General features: G+C 32.9%; 1 protein-coding gene across 5 annotated transcripts; it reads left to right on the forward strand.

Annotated features, from left to right (window-relative positions):
• The first annotated feature begins 1,288 nt into the window (after positions 1-1,288).
• Positions 1,289-5,174, forward strand: LOC120133645 (RNA polymerase sigma factor sigA-like). 5 transcript variants are annotated; one of them, XM_039150194.1, is made up of 11 exons: positions 1,290-1,443; positions 2,078-2,253; positions 2,284-2,925; positions 3,032-3,230; positions 3,335-3,427; positions 3,905-4,033; positions 4,149-4,202; positions 4,290-4,367; positions 4,449-4,511; positions 4,612-4,724; positions 5,038-5,174. In XM_039150194.1, the coding sequence occupies exons 2-11, from the start codon at positions 2,237-2,239 to the stop codon at positions 5,144-5,146; spliced, it is 1,497 nt and encodes a 498-aa protein (XP_039006125.1). In that variant the 5' UTR covers positions 1,290-1,443; positions 2,078-2,236; the 3' UTR covers positions 5,147-5,174. The 5 variants fall into 5 exon arrangements, with proteins under 5 accessions (XP_039006122.1, XP_039006125.1, XP_039006124.1 ...); XM_039150193.1 differs by having other exon boundaries at positions 2,078-2,151; positions 2,218-2,925; XM_039150192.1 differs by having other exon boundaries at positions 1,299-1,443; positions 2,081-2,151; positions 2,218-2,925.
• The last annotated feature ends 13,514 nt before the right edge of the window (positions 5,175-18,688 follow it).

Genomic DNA, 18,688 nt, shown 5'->3' on the forward strand with positions numbered 1-18,688 from the left:
AACAAAAGCCTTTATCCAAACATAAGAAGAGAACCCCAAAACACAACAGAGATATGGTCTTCTTTGCTCCATGATAATAACTATCACCGCAATTTATTGGTGAACATGAATCAATTTTGGTCCAACAGTCCACTTTGTGATGATTCAAAGGTTTTAGAGAAGGCTCCCACATTGATCGCATACAGGGTTTGATAATAGGAGAAGATGCACTAAACCTCCTGAAAGATTAACTGCATGTACATTATTTTAGATAAATTATTAATTTTAGTTCATTATGTTGGGAAGAAAAAATAAAAAAATTATACACCAATTTTGTTATAGAAAAGGAGTATTAAAATTTCAAACTTTCACCTTTTAATTTTCAGATTCGTCATTGTTTAATAAAGTATAATATTATATAGATTCAAATCGAAGTCGAATCAGAGCCAGAGACGCTAGAACTCGATAACGATGATTAAGAGCTTAGACCATGGACACCTGAAACAACCTATTTGATATCAAACACATTAAAATTCAGGGAAATGATCACGTGCGGTAATCTTAATATATAGATAAAAAAGGTGTTACCGGTTTTGTTATTATTTAAATAACAAAATCGGTAAAAAAATTACCGAAAACATTATTATTTCTACTGATTTTATTTTGTTATTATTGGGCTTTAGTTATTTTTTCTACCGGTTTTGTTATTGTTGGGCATTTTACCGAAAATGTTAAAAACATTATTGTTTTATGTATAAATAATAATATTTTAGGTAATTTTTTATCAGTTTTGTTATTTAAATAATAACAAAACCGATAACTTTTTTTAACTGTATATTAAAGGTGCCGCACTGTAAAACTTCTATAAAATTCAGTATGTGATTTTTAATACATTATTAGATAATAGAAAACAAAGTAAAATAAAAAGGAAACAGCGTGTGAAGCACACACTTGGTTGGGGAATGACGTGGAAAATGGAATCCATTATTCATCTCAGATTTTGTTATGTTAAACCCAAACCAAGTCCATCCCCAAAAATGCGAAACAGATTGAACTTCAAATAGAAACAAAATAAAATCCGCCAACACAATAAAGGAGAAGCAAAATGCACCACACAAACATGGACCCAATATCCGGTGCAGCCAATGGAAACTCTCTTCTCAGTATCCTTTATGTCCATTTGGCACCCTTTTTCTTCTATTTTATCGTAAAAATCCCACATACGCATCCCACCATTATCATTAATATATACAATAATATTATACAAAATCATTAAATCTCGAAAAAAAAGATCTTAGTTTGTATTATTTTGTAAAAGAAACTGTGGAAGGCCAGTTCCCACTCTTACGGCCTCTTCCTTTGCTAACTGTTCTACTCTGCACTTTGGAACAAAACCCCTTTTTTCATATTTCTTCTCTTGGTAATTTCAATTCCTTCTTGTTTTAGCTGGCTGCTGGTTTTAAGGTAAGCTTTATTCATTGGCCTTTACTGAACTTATGGATAAGATTGTTCATGTTCATGTTTTTTTTTCCTTACATTACATGGATATGTGTTGTTGAATTTTGTTGCATGCTTCTTGTTTTTGTTCATAAACAAGTAAAAAGAACATAGTCTAGTATGAAAGTTTGGAAGTTTATACCAATTGCAGAGTTTGACGCTGTGTTTGATGGATATAAAGATTATTTTTTTTGTTTCTTAAAATGACTGAACATTGTGATCATTACTCAATCCAGTGAAAAAGGAAACTTGGGTTCTGCTTAAAAATTGATATTCTTTATTTTGGGCACATTATTACTTAAATCAGATGGGTATCATAAAAGGGTATTGGACTATTGGTATTTTCTTTGTTATTTATTTGACTAGTTTCAAATAATGAATATCAGTCAGTTAAAGCCTTTAAACAATTAGTTTAATTTATTAAATTCTCTTTTGGTCATCAGCCATATGTTTCTGGGATTTACTTGAATTGGATAAAAGTGTTACTAATTGGGAAAATCAGCCCTTTTATTAATTTACTTTCTTTTAGTTTGATTTCCCATTGTTATATACTTTGTGTTTGATAGAAATAATCCTAACTCTACATTTACCCTTCTTGTAGCAGTGTCATGAAGGAGAATTAGGGTACAAAAAAGAGAGATTTTTTTAGCCTAGTCACATACCGGATATACGAAGGCTCAATTATTATACGGAATTGTTTTAGTTTGAAAAGCTTGATAAATTGTGTGATGGTAATTGCAGCAAAGTGAGAAGAATCTTTATGATGGCCATTGCTGCTGTGATTGGGCTTAGCACTGGAAAGAGATTCTTGAGTTCTTCCTTTTCTTATTCGGATATCATAGAGAAGCTCGATTATGCCAGTGATCATGGATCTTCATATTATCAGTTTTCTTGCACAAAAAGTTTGGTAGTTGCAAAAAAATCATCTAATTGTAGCCAAAGTCTTCCGTCATCCAACCAGCGCACTCCGTCAATTAAAGCTCTTAAAGAGCATGTGGATGCTGCCTCTAGTATTTCAACTGTAGAGCCTTGGTTTGATGGATCCAATGACTCAGAAGAAGAATGCTATGATCTTGACTACTCTGTGGAGGCTCTTCTTTTGCTTCAGAAGTCTATGCTGGAAAAGCAATGGACCCTTTCTTTTGAGAGGACGGAGTTCACTGAATCACCAAGTAGGAAAACCCACAAGAAGGTACCGGTTACTTGTTCTGGGGTGTCTGCTCGGCAACGAAGATTCAATACTAAGAGAATGGCTCTGAGCAAAAATAAATCAGTGATACAACCTAATGCTAAGCAGCTAAGATCATTGATTGGTCCAGAGCTGCTTCAAAGTCGATTGAAGGGTTACGTGAAGGGTGTAGTGAGTGAAGATTTGCTTAGCCATGCAGAAGTTGTGCGCTTGTCGAAAAAAATCAAAGCTGGGCTTTCCTTTGAGGATCACAGGTTAAGGTAATGAAACTTATGATGATATATGATGTGTATTAGATGGATCAATCTAGTTTGAAAACCATTAAATTCTTTAAACTTATTTCTAATTGTTTTCGTGGAATTCTAGACTAAAGGAGAGACTGGGGTGTGAGCCATCTGATGAACAGCTTGCTACAACTTTGAAAATTTCTCGTGCTGAGTTACAGTCAAAGTTAATTGAATGTTCTTTGGCAAGAGAAAAATTGGCTATGAGCAATGTTCGATTGGTTATGTCGATAGCACAAAGATATGATAACATGGGTGCTGAAATGTCTGATCTTGTACAGGTAGTTTACAAATATCAATTGTCATACATACACACCATCAAGTTCATCTGCTGGCACTATATCAAACTATTGACTGTTATGAATTTTTTTTGTTCTATTTGAAGGGTGGTTTGATCGGACTGTTGCATGGCATTGAAAAATTTGATTCTTCGAAAGGATACAAAATCTCAACTTATGTATATTGGTGGATTCGTCAGGTAATATTCATCTGGTTTTGTTGAGAAACATTGTGCATGGTATTATTTTTTATGGACTAAATGACAGTTTCTAATTTTAATGTCATCATTCCTGAAAGAGTTGGGTGCCTGAGATTCTCAACCATTGGTTCCATTAGTTTCTGAATATGAAAAGAACAGTCAATTTCCAGTCTTAGATTATTCTGTCTAGTCTTTCACTTCTTATTTTCGCCTTTCTTTCAAGTTTAAGAAAATAGGTTCCATACAACATTGTTTGAGTGATAGAATCTCGATGCGTGATTTTATATGCCTCAGCTATCTGGATTTGTCATGAGATATGAATCTACCTACAAAAGTTCCAAGTCTAGTTCTTCACTTGCAATATAGTTGATTATGATATTACAGAGTTTATGGGTTTTTTTTTTACTTTATGTTACTTTTTATTTTTATCGGTTAGGATTGAACAAAATCTAACATAGTTCATACTTTTGATCTCAGGGTGTTTCAAGGGCATTAGTTGAGAACTCAAAAACATTAAGATTGCCCACATATTTGCATGAAAGGTTAGGATTAATCCGAAATGCTAAACGTAGACTGGAAGAGAAAGGAATAACACCAACTATTGATGTAAGTGGCTTCCATTATTCGAATTGCATCATTATATTTCAAAATAAAATTAGGATGTTTAATTTGTCTCTGGGATTTACCTTATGGAAGTATTTGATTCTTTTTGTACTTTCAGAGGATTGCTGAGAGTCTGAACATGTCGCAGAAGAAAGTTAGGAATGCTACAGAGGTACGATTTGTTCGGAACTTACTTTCTTGGAACCATATATTGCACTTTCACTTTCCATCCTCATGCTATGTTTTTTATTATATGCAGGCAGTCAGTAAGGTCTTCTCCCTTGACAGGGATGCGTTTCCGTCTTTGAATGGTCTTCCCGGAGAGACTCATCATAGTGTAAGTTTCGGTTTTATATGAACCAAACTCGGTTTTTTTCCTGTTATCTACTATTAACCTGTTTTCTTTTTATCTTTTCAGTACATTGCAGATAACCATGTAGAAAACAATCCGTGGCACGGTGTGGATGATTGGGCACTCAAGGTAGAGAAAAAAAAATGAATCAACAAAAGCTTTCTGGTGTTGTATTTGTGTTCAATATGAAGAAAATATAATGTTCATGTGATGTATGTTCCATTTGCAGGATGAAGTAAACAGACTCATCGATATAACACTCGGAGAACGCGAAAGGGAGATTATTTGCCTTTACCATGGTCTCGATAATGAAAGTCTTACATGGGGGGACATCAGTAAACGGTGAGCATATGCATAATTATTTTCTTTATTGTCGACAACCGGTTAGAGCGAAAGAATATGCATGATATTTGAGTGCAATTTGATGTCTGTCATTAACAAAGCAAATATCTTAGATACTTATTCCTCAAGTAACAGTGATGGAAGTTGAATATAACTGAAGAAAAAGAACATGCTTGTTTATAACTGCGGGCTTTTTTCTCCATGAATCTTAGTGTGTTGAAATTGTGACTACAACAGTCTCTTTCTGGTTTCATTTATCGAGCAAACATCGTTTGATTTTGACTCTTTTCTTTTTCTTTTGTAAAATCTGTAGCATAGGTTTGTCCAGGGAAAGAGTTCGGCAAGTCGGACTCGTGGCGCTCGAGAAACTAAAGCACGCAGCGAGGAAGAAGAAGATGGAAGCTATGCTAGTGAAACATTGATTTTGTATGTTTGAACATACACATGGTATAAAGTGACTATATATACAGAAAAGGGAGAATTTGTGTCTTCAAATTATTTTTCCTATCAATAGTAACTATAGAAGATCATGGTAGGGGCCTTAAAATCCTAAACTTGCTGTAACAAATTGATTTTATATTTTTTATGTACTATATTTATGGAGACAAAATAACTGGTGTTGGGTCAAATTTTTTTTTCTAGTTATGTTGATAAACAAGTAATCTCAATGCTGATGTTGAACTTATTTTCCTATTGAATATTAAGAATATTCAAATGTAAAAAATGTTTAGTTTACAGTTCATGTGTTTATTTATTATCTGAATCCAAATTCAATGATCAACGATTTATTTATCCGCTCACATATTATTTAGTTTTTGTTTTAGTAACACAACTATTATTTTTCTTAAAATTATATTTTAGTTCTATTTTAGTTAGTGGTGGATCCAAAAATTTAAGAATGATATTCAACATTTTAATATTCTTTTTTTTTTAAATTAACTTATGCAATTTTTTTTTTTATTTTTGCAAAAGAGTATAAGGGGTTTTGTACTTTTGTAAAAAAAAATCATTATGACCTACGTATTATTTGTTCTCTCAATGTGACCCTCGGGTTGGATCAATATATGATTAGCTATTTTTAGTTTGGGTCAACTTTAGATCTTCAAGTCAATTCAAGTTAAGTTAGATATAAGTTAAATCAAGTATATATAGAATTATTGATATATTTTTGTAAAAAATGTGTCTTTTTTTAAAAAAAATCTTATCATTTGTATTCAATTTCATTCAAATTCAATTATCATTTACAGATTAAATTTAATTCAAACTCGACCTATAAGATATGTTAGAGTTTGTAATATTTTTTTATTGATCAAGACTGAAAAGTTTATTGTACGATCTATTTGATTAAAAAATATTTTTTTAATTATAAATTTTATTATGTATTAAAATTTTAAATTAGATACTTAACATTTAATTATAAATATTATGTTTGAATAAATATTATTTTAAATATATTTATAAATGATATTATATTATTATATCATCGATAATATTTTAATTTTAAATTATAAAAGAATAGATATTTTTATATTATAAAAATAAGTTATTTATGTAGTATTAAATAAGTTATTTTTATATTAAATTTAAATAACTATATTTTTTTCATATACAAAAGATGAAATTCTTTGTAGTGAGTTTTGGAAAGTTATTTTAGTAGTTCCAAAGTAAAATATAATAATCCATTTCAATCTTAGTTTAACCTAAATTATTTTTCAAACATATAATAGTTTAACTTGCCTAATGATTTTATTAACAAGAGATGTGATTAGTATATACAAATAATTTAGTATAAAATTGAAATATTAAAAAAGTTTGGGGGACTAATTTAGGATGAAAATCTTAGCTTGGGGAGGAAAATGAAATGTTCAAAAGTTTAAGGACTAATTTAGGATAATAGTCATAGTTTAAGGATGAAATTGAAATGTTTAAAAGCTTAGTGACTAATTCAAAATGAGGTGATAGATTGAGACATATGATGTAATTAACTCATTAATATTCTTAAATTGATTTAAATAAATTGAAAATTAATTTAATAATTTATTTTAGTATTTTTATACATTTTAACTCAATTATTGAGTTAAAATCGGGTCAATGTTAAGTTAATATTGAGTTTAAATAAATTAAATTCAGTTACTTCGGTTCGGTTGGCCTTGGTTCTAGTTGCTTCCGGTTTGGCTAAAATTCGGATCGGATTCAGTTTGATTCGAGTTTTTTGGATTTCGAGTTAAATTTAGGTCATCATGTTCAGGTCTATTTCAAGTCTCTGTTCGAGTAATCGAGTCCTGGTCAAATGTACCAGATCTGACCTTAACCTTAAATTTTGTTTATTCTTTATTAATATAAAATCTTTAGATAAAATTAAATTATGAGTGACATCTAATTAAATGAATCTAAAAATCTAAAATAAATTATTATAGAAATTTATTTTACGTTCTTTGCAAGACTGATCTTTGAATAATAAAACTTTTTGTGAACTAAAAATCTTTGAAAAACTCCTTCGTAGTTAAAGCTTCAAAAGGACATTTTGGTATATAGGGTCTCAAGAGCTCTATACCTTTAAAAAAAATATGATCTCTTGGCATGAACTATGAAAAAATCACGTGATTTACCAGAGTCAAAATTTATTATCAGTTAATCATATTTATCATATATCTAAAATCAACACTAAAAGTCATTATAAAATTTTTTATGCAAGACTAAAAGCATGATCTAAAAATCACATTAAGAATTTCATTCTTTTCTCTCACATGGAGACGTAAGATCTTAATATTGATCAATCTTTGTTTAACCACTAGTTATGGCTCTTTGTCTAAATCAAAATAAGTGAATTTCCTATAGCCATCATAAGCAACTTGCTTCCATTAACAATTTGTATGGTGAACATGAAACACCTTATAATAGAAATGAATATGTAATACCCAAATTTTGCTCAGGCTTCAAATTTATCTAAATTATATAGAGTCTGTTCACACTGACCTAGGTGAAAAGGAGAGTGTCATCATATCACATCAGAGAACATCACGAAAATATATTGTCATATTTAGTGTGATCTCCTTTTAAGGGAAATGATTATATTAATTGATGTAATTAGATAATATTATATATTATTTTCATAGATAAGAAGATCTTGTAACACCCCAATTTAGGGGCTAAATTTTAAGAAATTATAAAGTATTGGATTTAATTGGTATTTTGGAAGAAAATTGAGGATTAAATTATAAGATTTCAAAGTTGGCAGACCGTTTTAAGAAGTGTATGAAATTCAGTGGCTAGATTCATGATTTAACCATTTTTTATATTTGATGAAATATAACTCCCCTACCCGTGTTCAGTTTCCAGAATTCCCCTATTTCCCTCTCCCGTTCACCCTACTTCGATCTCTGATCTACACGCCGTCCGACCTCCGATCGACGAGCCGAAACCACCATCGTGTTCGTTGTCGAGCGAGGAACAAAACCCCTCAAACCTTTTGTAGTGAATCGTCGACGTTCGTCGTGAATTTCAGTCGGAAGTATCGTCGGTAATAACTCGATTTCAATTGGTTTTTCATCGATTCACGACGATCCGAGCGTCCGTTTACGACACCTCCCACGCCATCGTGTTCCTTGTATCGTTTCGAGTCCACCGGTGTTTTCTGTTTCTCCATCGTCGCCGGCACGTGGAGGGGTGAGACCGTCAAAGTTTCCAACATTTTGGAATCGAGCTCTCCGCCGTTCAAAATTGTGAGCCGAGCTTTGTAAGTGCCTCAAAATCGCTTAAAATAATTTTTAGGAATTTTTCCGGGAATTTTTCGACACCGTAGCACTGTTCACGCACCACACGCGCCACCTCCCGAGAGTGGGCATCGTCTGGGTGATAATTTAGTAATTAATTTATGTTTGGGTGCTATTTGTGTAAAATCCGGGTGTTAGATTGGTAAATATTTGCAGAATGTGACTAATTTGGTAATTAATTTCTGTTAGGGTGATATTTGTACAAAATGGTCAACTATTGACCGTTGATCGTTGACCGGCGTTGACCACTGTTGACCAAAACTTTGACTGGCTTTGACCGGGCATTAAACGACCTTTGACTTTGACCGAGTATACCTCTCATGACATTTTTCGACGTTCCAAATCCGATTCCGCAGTCCGTTTTTTCAAAATTCAAACCCGAAGGCCTCGAAATTACCGATCAAACCTGTTGACTTTGATTTTTGACCGAAAATTCCAAATTTTTGAAAAGTCATATTTTATGCTTTCGATGTCCTGAATCCGAATCCGAAGTCCGTTTCGCCAAATTCGATCTCGTTAAGATGTTTTTCACTGATTTATCACCCGATTCGATCCGTTTATCGTAATTAAGCTCCATTTTTTTATATAATTTATGTTAATATGAATATGAGGAATTATTGGAAGTTAAATTGAAGATCAAAGGCGTTCGAATGGAATTTTCATGGTCGATCAGTATTACACGGAAATCGAGGTAATACTTTTACTACCTCTTTATGCTTATGGAACATGTTGATATTGGTAAATGCATGAATAAGATAATGTTGATCACTTTTGTGGAGTTGATTAATTTATACACTCGATATGAATGTGGTAGAAATTTGATAACTGAATTCGGATCGAATGATTAATTTGATCACTTTACTACCTCTTTATACACTCGATATATGTGTGATTTGTGATAAAGAAATTAGCCATGGATTTGTAACTTATATTTTAAAGGTTAAATGTTTAATGTACTTGGATGAAAAATTATAAGAATACTCCGGTAGGGTAAAATTACAAAAATACCCTTATATTGTAAGATGACAAGAATTGTCCCTGGAAGTTGGTTAACAACTCTGAAAAGATATATTGATACGATATAATTACAGATGTGCATAAGAAATGCTAGTTTTGCTTAGAAAATTTGGATAATTGGTTTTTAACCCTAAAAGGGTTTGTATAAGATACTATAAGTCTGTTAAGGAATCATTTCGAGATCAAAGAATGTTCGGGAAAACAATTAACCATTGGATCTCTAAAGTATAATTATTTTCGTTAAGAGTTAATACTGAAATTATCTGATTAAGAAATTATAAAAATGCCCTTGAGAGGTAAAAATAGTCCAAGTTGACTCTGAATGAGGAAGTAACACGAGAATTTGTTTTTAAACCGATAAATTACTAATTTGATTGTTGAGATCCTATTTTTGTATGGAAAATTCTGATAATCCGTTAGTAACATCTGAAAAGGCATTTAACTTGGAAATCTCTGACTTTAGTAAGTACGTGAAGAATAATAATTTATCAATGGTGATATTTTGTCAGAATAGTTCAAAGGGACTGACATAATTGATAAGTTTCAATTAAATAATAAGACCGAACGGAAGGAAATGATTGAAATATTCTAGATTGTAAAATGACCAGAATACCCATGGAATGGAAATGACTCAAGAATGTCACCAAGCTCAGGAATGAATGGATATACTCAAGCTTTGAAATGAATAGAAAAATGTTGAGCACCAAAATGACCAAAATACCCTATTGGCCTAGAATAAGTAAATGTCTTGGATTAATTAAGGAATTCAAATAAACATGGATGTTGTACTGCTCTTAAAAGTTATGGAACGCAAATTAAGTGATCAACTCAACTCAACTCAACTCTAGAGCGCATACAGTACTAATAAGTGGGTATTCGTGAGTCAAATCAACCACGAATACCAGAATAACTTTATTATATGAATAAATTGAATTGAAATGAAGTACAACGTGTATTTGAAATTCAGAAACGTCTGAATTATTCTGGAAAACTTTAAAGTAATTGGGATAGACTTGCTTACTAAACGAACTAAGTAACATCAATGACTGAGGATTAAATAGGTGATTGGATGAGTTTGGAAACACTGTTGAACTTACATGATGAATTGTCCTTATGGGTTATGAGCCATGGATCAAGTACGTCCGTATTTCGTGATATTATTGAAACGTAGAAATGAAATAAAGACCGTTGGAAGATTTATTCAGTGATGATTATGGGGATGATCTATGGATCTGCATTATGGTATTAAAGAGTGAATACACTGTAAGGATAATGAATTGACTTGTTGGCATGCATCATTTTGGGAGTTGTGTAACTCGAGTTGTTTGATAATATGATCGATAGTTATAGATTGTAAATGAATTGAATCTTCGATTCTATATTTTCATCTAAAATCACTTCGGTCATGCTGGAAAACACAAGTAACTCAGAAGGAAAAGATTTTGAATACCTCATTTGGTTCAATTGGGCTGAAATCCTATGAATTCAAAGTATATTACTGAATACCCCTGATTGTTTGGGTAATGGAATCACTCGCAGTAAATCTGAATTTAGAATTATTATGTATAAAGGTTCCTGAACGTTTTCATGATGCACATGGAAACTTAGTGGAATTCTAAAGTATCAATATGAAATGTCTGATTAGATCGGTTAGAAATCGATTCTCTTCAATAAGATCTTATTACTGGAATCCGATCAAATTGCACAAGTTCATGTTATCCATATTGATAACTACAAAATGCATCTGAAAATATTTGGATTCTCTAGTGTGTTCCTTATATTTTGAAAAATTGTTTTACTGTTTTAACATGTGGTACACTGAAATCTATGGTTACTGTTTTATGGATGCACCGACTTAACGGTGATGGCTTATGGATTTTTATCATTGTATAAACTGTATCTTGGAGATACAGATTTGTAAAGTACAACTCTGATCAAGTTGGAAAATTTTTATGGACCTAATATGACTCTTAGGTAGGCTCTGCGGCCCTGATATTATTCTCGGGTAGGCCCTGCGGTCCTAAGATGTGTTCTTAGGTAGGCCCCACAGCCCTGAAATCTATCTTGGGTAGGCTCTCAGGCCCTAAGATGTTCCCTTAGGTTAACTCTTTGTAAGATGACTTTAAAATACGAGTTTAAAAAGCTCCACTACAGTATGGTTTATAGGATTTTACTGAACTATCATTTGATTAGTGTACCTATTATGGTTTTATCGTACTGATGGAACAAACTAGGCATCCTATTCGACCTCATGAAAACGTGGTAGTATGAAAGGTTTCTTATGAACTGAGATTCATGGCTTCTACTCGATAAACTTCTAAGAGAACCCCAAATTATTCCGCCCATTGGTATACGTATGATTCAATAAGGAAATTATGGTTTTCCAATTATCTGCATGTCATGTAGCATCATCTGGTAGTTCTGTATTACTGAGCTTTTCGAAGCTCACTCTATTACTCATCATTGCAGGTTAAAAGAATTGTACCAATATCACTATCAACTTCAGTAAGGGAGTTTTCTGGTGTTGCTTGCAGAGTATGGTACATGAGATTAGGGGACATGTAGATTGTATTTTTGTTTTATATCAAAATTTGGAAAACCTATCTTATTTCTGATTAATAATAAATCATTTTATGTTTTATATGTTTTTAGAAAAGTTTTAAATTTTTCGCTATTTTTACAGTGGGTCACTTCGGTGGCCCTAATGTGACACTCCAGATCGGATCGAGCTATCCGCATCGGTCTGAATGGGGTTACATTTAGTGGTATCAGAGCTATGGTTTGAGTCAAAATTTTCAAGTTAGACCGGCCGATCGAATGTCAAAATATGTCTGATCAGTACATGCCCCTAGAATACAATCGTACCTCTCTGAGCCGGAACTCCATGGTTGAGTCCCTATCTGTAATGAGTAAACCTAAATTTCTATTCGTTAAGACTCTACCTTTACAAAAAGGAATACTAGAAACATCTGTATAAACACTGTAAAGTACCTCATGAGCCATGTGAGAGTTAATTATCCGAGAAAATTTGAATCGACTCCGGAAATGAAATTTGGATATGGTAATGCTCTATGAGCCTATTCTCATGACGAAGACTGAATTTGATTACTCAAGGAATTTTTCGTTCGGATTCTTTTATTGGAATGAGAGAGTTCTGATAAGAATGTATACTCAACTGGTTAAGGATTAATGGAGGATATGTATTTCTATAAGAGCTACATGAAAGATATGAAAAAAACTGATGGAAGTTTATTTATGCAAATATGTGACTTGAATGAATTTCGAGGACGAAATTCTTTTAAGGAGGGGAGAATTATAACACCCCAATTTAGGGGCTAAATTTTAAGAAATTATAAAGTATTGGATTTAATTGGTATTTTGGAAGAAAATTGAGGATTAAATTATAAGATTTCAAAGTTGGCAAACCGTTTTAAGAAGTGCAGGAAATTCAGTGGCTAGATTCATGATTTAACCATTTTTTATATTTGATGAAATATAATTCCCCCACCTGTGCTCAGTTTCCAGAATTCCCCCATTTCCCTCTCCCGTTCACCCTACTTCGATCTCCGATCTACACGTCGTCCGACCTCCGATCGATGAACCGAAACCACCATCGTGTTCATTGTCGAGCGAGGAACAAAACCCCTCAAACCTTTCGTCGTGAATCATCGCCGTTCGTCGTGAATTTCAATCGGAAGTATCGTCGATAATAACTCGATTTCAATTGGTTTTTCATCGATTCACGACGATCCGAGCGTCCGTTTACGACACCTCCTGCACCATCGTGTTCCTTGTATCGTTCCGAGTCCACCGGTGTTTTCTGTTTCTCCGTCGTCGCCGGCGCGTGGAGGGGTGAGACCGTCAAAGTTTCCGACGTTTTGGAATCGAGCTCTCCGCCGTTCAAAATTGTGAACCGAGCTTTGTAAGTGCCTCAATTGCTTAAAATAATTTTTAGGAATTTTTTCAGGAAGTTTTCGACACCGTAGCACTGTTCACGCGCCACCTCCCGAGAGTGGGCATCGTCTGGGTGATAATTTAGTAATTAATTTATGTTTGGGTGCTATTTGTGTAAAATCTGGGTGTTAGATTGGTAAATATTTGCAGAATGTGGCTAATTTGGTAATTAATTTCTGTTAGGGTGATATTTGTGTAAAATAGTCGATAGTTGACAGTTGACCGTTGACCGGTGTTGACAACTGTTGACCAAAACTTTGACTGGCTTTGACCGGGCATTAAACGACCTTTGACTTTGACCGAGTATACCTATCCTGACATTTTTCGACGTTCCAAATCCGATTCCACAGTCCGTTTTTCAAAATTCGAACCCGAAGGCCTCGAAATTACCGATCAAACCCGTTGACTTTGATTTGACCGAAAATTCCAAATTTCTGAAAAGTCATATTTTATGCTTTCAATGTCCTGAATCCGAATCCGAAGTCCGTTTCGCCAAATTCGATCCCGGTAAGTTGTTTTTCACTTATTTATCACCCGATTCGATCCGTTTATCGTAATTAAGCTCTGTTTTTTTATATAATTTATGTTAATATGTATCTGAGGAATTATTGGAAGTTGAATTGAAGATCAAAGGCATTCGAATAGAATTTTTATGGTTAATCAGTATTGCACGAAAATCGAGGTAATACTTTACTACCTCTTTATGCTTATGGAACATGTTGATATTGGTAAATGCATGAATAAGATAATGTTGATCACTTTTGTGGAGTTGATTAATTTATACAATCGATATGAATGTGGTACAAATTTGATAACTGGATTCGGATCGAATGATTAATATAAGAGATTGAGGAAATGTTAGAATTAAATTTCAAGTTGTGTGATTTGTGATAAAGAAATTAGCCATGGATTTGTAACTTATATTTTAAAGGTTAAATGTTTAATATACTTGGATGGGAAATTATGAGAATACTCCGGTAGGGTAAAATTACGAAAATACCCTTATATTGTAAGATGACAAGAATTATCCCTGGAAGTTGGTTAACAACTCTGAAAAGACATATTGATCTGATAAAATTACAGATATGCATAAGAAATGCTAGTTTTGCTTAGAAAATTTGGATAATTGGTTTTTAACCCTAAAAGGGTTTGTATAAGATACTATAAGTCTGTTAAAGAATCATTTCGAGATCAAAGAATGTTCGGGAAAGCAATTAACCATTGGATCTCTAAAGTATAATTATTTTCGTTAAGAGTTAATACCGAAATTATCTGATTAAGAAATTACGAAAATACCCTTGAGAGGTAAAAATAGTCCAAGTTGACTCTGAATGAGGAAGTAACACGAGAATTTGTTTTTAAACCGATAAATTACTAATTTGATTGTTGAGATCCTATTTTTGTATGGAAAATTATGATAATCCGTTAGTAACATCTGAGAAGGCATTTAACTTGGAAATCTCCGACTTGAGTAAGTACGTGAAGAATAATAATTTATCGATGGTGATATTTTGTCAGAATAGTTCAAAGGGATTGACATAATTGATAAGTTTGAATTAAATAATAAGACCGAACGGAAGGAAATGATTGAAATATTCTAGATTGTAAAATGACTAGAATACCCCTGGAATGGAAATGACTCAAGAATGTCAACAAGCTCAGGAATGAATGGATATACTCAAGCTTTGAAATGAATAGAAAAACGTTGAGCACCAAAATGACCAAAATACCCTATTGGCCTAGAATAAGTAAATGTCTTGGATTAATTAAGGAATTCAAATAAACATGGATGTTGTACTGCTCTTAAAAGTTATGGAACGCAACTTAAGTGATCAACCAACATTAGTGCTATATCATTACTGAATGATATAAGTATCACTTGAATGTTTGTTCATCTTCTCAAATTTGGATCGATGATAATTCTGGAAGTACTTGGCTCAGCTCAACTCTAGATCGCATACAGTACTAATAAGTGGGTATTCGTGAGTCAAATCAACCACGAATACTAGAATAACTTTATTATATGAATAAATTGAAATGAAATGAAGTACAACGTGTATTTGAAATTCAGAAACGTCTGAATTATTCTGGAAAACTTTAAAGTAATCGGGATATACTTGCTTACTAAACGAACTAAGTAACATCAATGACTGAGGATTAAATAGGTGATTGGATGAGTTTGGAAACACTGTTGAACTTACATGATGAATTGTCCTTATGGGTTATGAGCCATGGATCAAGTACGTCCGTATTTCCTGATATTATTGAAACGTAGAAATGAAATAAAGACCGTCGGAAGATTTATTCAGTGATGATTATGGGGATGATCTATGGATCTGCATTATGGTATTAAAGATTGAATACACTGGAAGGATAATGAATTGACTTGTTGGCATGCATCATTTTGGGAGTTTTGTAACTCGTGTTGTTTGATAATATGATCGATAGTCATAGATTGCAAATGAATTGAATCTTCGATTCTATATTTTCATCTAAAATCACTTCGATCATGTTGGAAAACGCAAGTAACGCAAAAGTAAAAGATTTTGAATACCTCATTTGGTTCAATTGGGATGAAATCCTATGAATTCAAAGTATATTACTGAATACCCCTGATTGTTTGGGTAATGGAATCACTCGCAGTAAATCTGAATTTAGAATTATTATGTATAAAGGTTCCTGAACGTTTTCATGATGCACATGGAAACTTAGTGGAATTCTAAAGTATCAATCTGAAATGTCTGATTAGATCGGTTAGAAATCGATTCTCTTCAATAAGATCTTATTACTGGAATCCGATCAAATTGTACAAGTTCATGTTATCCATATTGATAACTACAAAATGCATCTGAAAATTTTTTGGATTCTCTAGTGTGTTCCTTATATTTTGAAAAATTGTTTTATTATTTTAACATGTGGTACACTGAAATCTATGGTTACTGTTTTATGGATGCACCGACTTAACGGTGATGGCTTATGGATTTTTATCATTGTATAAACTATATCTTGGAGATACAGATTTGTAAAGTACAACTCTGATCAAGTTGGAAAATTTTTATGGACCTAATGTGACTCTTAGGTAGGCTCTACGGCCCTGAGATTATTCTCGGGTAGGCCCTACGGCCCTAAGATGTGTTCTTAGGTAGGCCTCACGGCCCCAAAATCTATATTGGGTAGGCTCTCAGGCCCTAAGATGTTCCCTTAGGTTAACTCTTTGTAAGATGACTTTTAAAATACGAGTTTAAAAAGCTCCACTACAATATGGTTTATGGGATTTTACTGAACTATCATTTGATTAGTGTACCTATTATGGTTTTATCGTACTGATGGAACACACTAGGCATCCTATTCGACCTCATGAAAATGTGGTAGTATGAAAGGTTTCTTATGAACTGAGATTCATGGCTTCTACTCGATAAACTTCTAAGGGAACCCCAAATTATTCCGCCCATTGGTATACATATGATTCAATAAGGAAATTATGGTTTTCCAATTATCTGCATGTCATGTAGCATCATATGGTAGTTCTGTATTACTGAGCTTTTTGGAGCTCACTCTATTACTCATCATTGCAGGTTAAAAGAATTGTACCAGTATCACTATCAACATCAGTAAGGGAGTTTTCCGGTGTTACTTGCAGAGTATGGTACATGTTATTAGGGGACATATAGATTGTATTTTTGTTTTATATCAGAATTTGGAAAACCTATCTTATTTCTGAATAATAATAAATCATTTTATGTTTTATATGTTTTAAGAAAAGTTTTAAATTTTCCGCTATTTTTACAGTGAGTCGTTCCGGTGGCCCTAATGTGACACTCCATATCGGATCGGGCTATCCGCATCGGTATGGTGGTGTTACAGATCTTGTATTATTTTGGCACATCTTAGCAGTCAATGTAAATAATTTAGAACATTAATTGTTTAGAGATTCAATTATAAATAGAGGTATTCTTCATCTCTTTAAAGGACACAAAAAATAAAGAAAAAATGAGAGGGAAAAGGAAAACAAGGAGTGAAATGAGATAAAAAAAAGTCATCATTTGCAATCCGAGTGAAAAAAATCAATAAAAGTGATTTTCTGTTTAAAGATAATTCATTGTTATTATTTTTTATTTGTTGTTTCGATCAATTTTGATATTTGCCTTTGTTTGAAAAACCTCATCGGAGAGAGAACCAATGAACAAAGAAAATGCTACCATATAAATCTTTATAAATCTAGTATTCTTTAAGGTTTCTTGATGAAAACTGGTATTGAAAAAATATTTTATTTTTTTTATTTCAAAATTTAAAATGAAAACTATAATTTAATATTTTTTGAGGTTTTATGTCAATTAAATGATCTTAGAAGACCTGTATTTTTTTAATGAGTATGGGATAATTTTTGTCATAGTCCCACTATTTCTTTTTGAGAATTCAATCTAGTCCCCTTTTTATTAATTCCATTTAAATTCCTCTTAAATTTTATTTTTAGTCTAATTTTAATTCATTTTAACCATGTTTTCAATTCGTTAGTTTCCATTTTGTTAGTTTTTTAATTTTTTCGTTAATTTTTGTTTAAATTGTCTATAATATTCTCCCTTTATTTCCTTTATTATTTCCTTTTTAACTCAGTTTTCGTCAATTTTTTATTTTAAATTTGTATTCCTATCATAACCCTAAATAAAATAATAAATTAAAATCTAAAAGAATTGTTTTGGTAGATAATTTGGTAGAAACATTAAGGTTGTTAGGGACTTGAACCCGAATTTTCCCATTTTTATTACTTAGTGAAAAATAAACCCCTAATCGAGCAACCTTAATTTCCCCCCAAATTATCAACCAAAACCCTAAAACCCCATCGATCATCACCCTGATTCCCCTCCGTCCAACCGCCCCAGCCTGCGCCGCTACCCTCAGAATGACCACCGCTTTGCTCCGATCAAAACCCGACCCTTATCCCATCGTGAATCGGCACCATTCACCATAAAACCCACCTTGTATTTTCGACATTTTCAACCCCATGACCACGAATTTCTTCGATTCCGACCAACCTGGTAATCATCGTGCCTCACCGCCTTCACCATTGAAATCACCAATGACGTGCGACCAAAACCCGGTAGGATTGGTTCCTTATCGCCGCGTCGTTGTCAACCTCCGTTGGGTAAGTTACCGATCGATTGTTGGTGATTGTTTGCATGGTTTATTGGTGATATTGGATTGGTTTAGGATGTAATTGAA

Source organism: Hibiscus syriacus, unplaced genomic scaffold (assembly GCF_006381635.1).
Source record: "Hibiscus syriacus cultivar Baekdansim isolate YM2019G1 unplaced genomic scaffold, ASM638163v2 tig00110584_pilon, whole genome shotgun sequence".
NCBI lineage: Eukaryota > Viridiplantae > Streptophyta > Magnoliopsida > Malvales > Malvaceae > Hibiscus > Hibiscus syriacus.

Excerpts from the sequence above, each read along its gene's own strand:
- LOC120133645 (XM_039150191.1), top strand. The coding sequence starts at position 2,237 with ATGATGGCCATTGCTGCTGTGATTGGGCTTAGCACTGGAAAGAGATTC. Across the intron at positions 4,512-4,611 it reads TGGATGATTGGGCACTCAAG|GATGAAGTAAACAGACTCAT; the intron begins GTAGAGAAAAAA and ends TTCCATTTGCAG. Across the intron at positions 4,725-5,037 it reads TGGGGGGACATCAGTAAACG|CATAGGTTTGTCCAGGGAAA; the intron begins GTGAGCATATGC and ends TAAAATCTGTAG.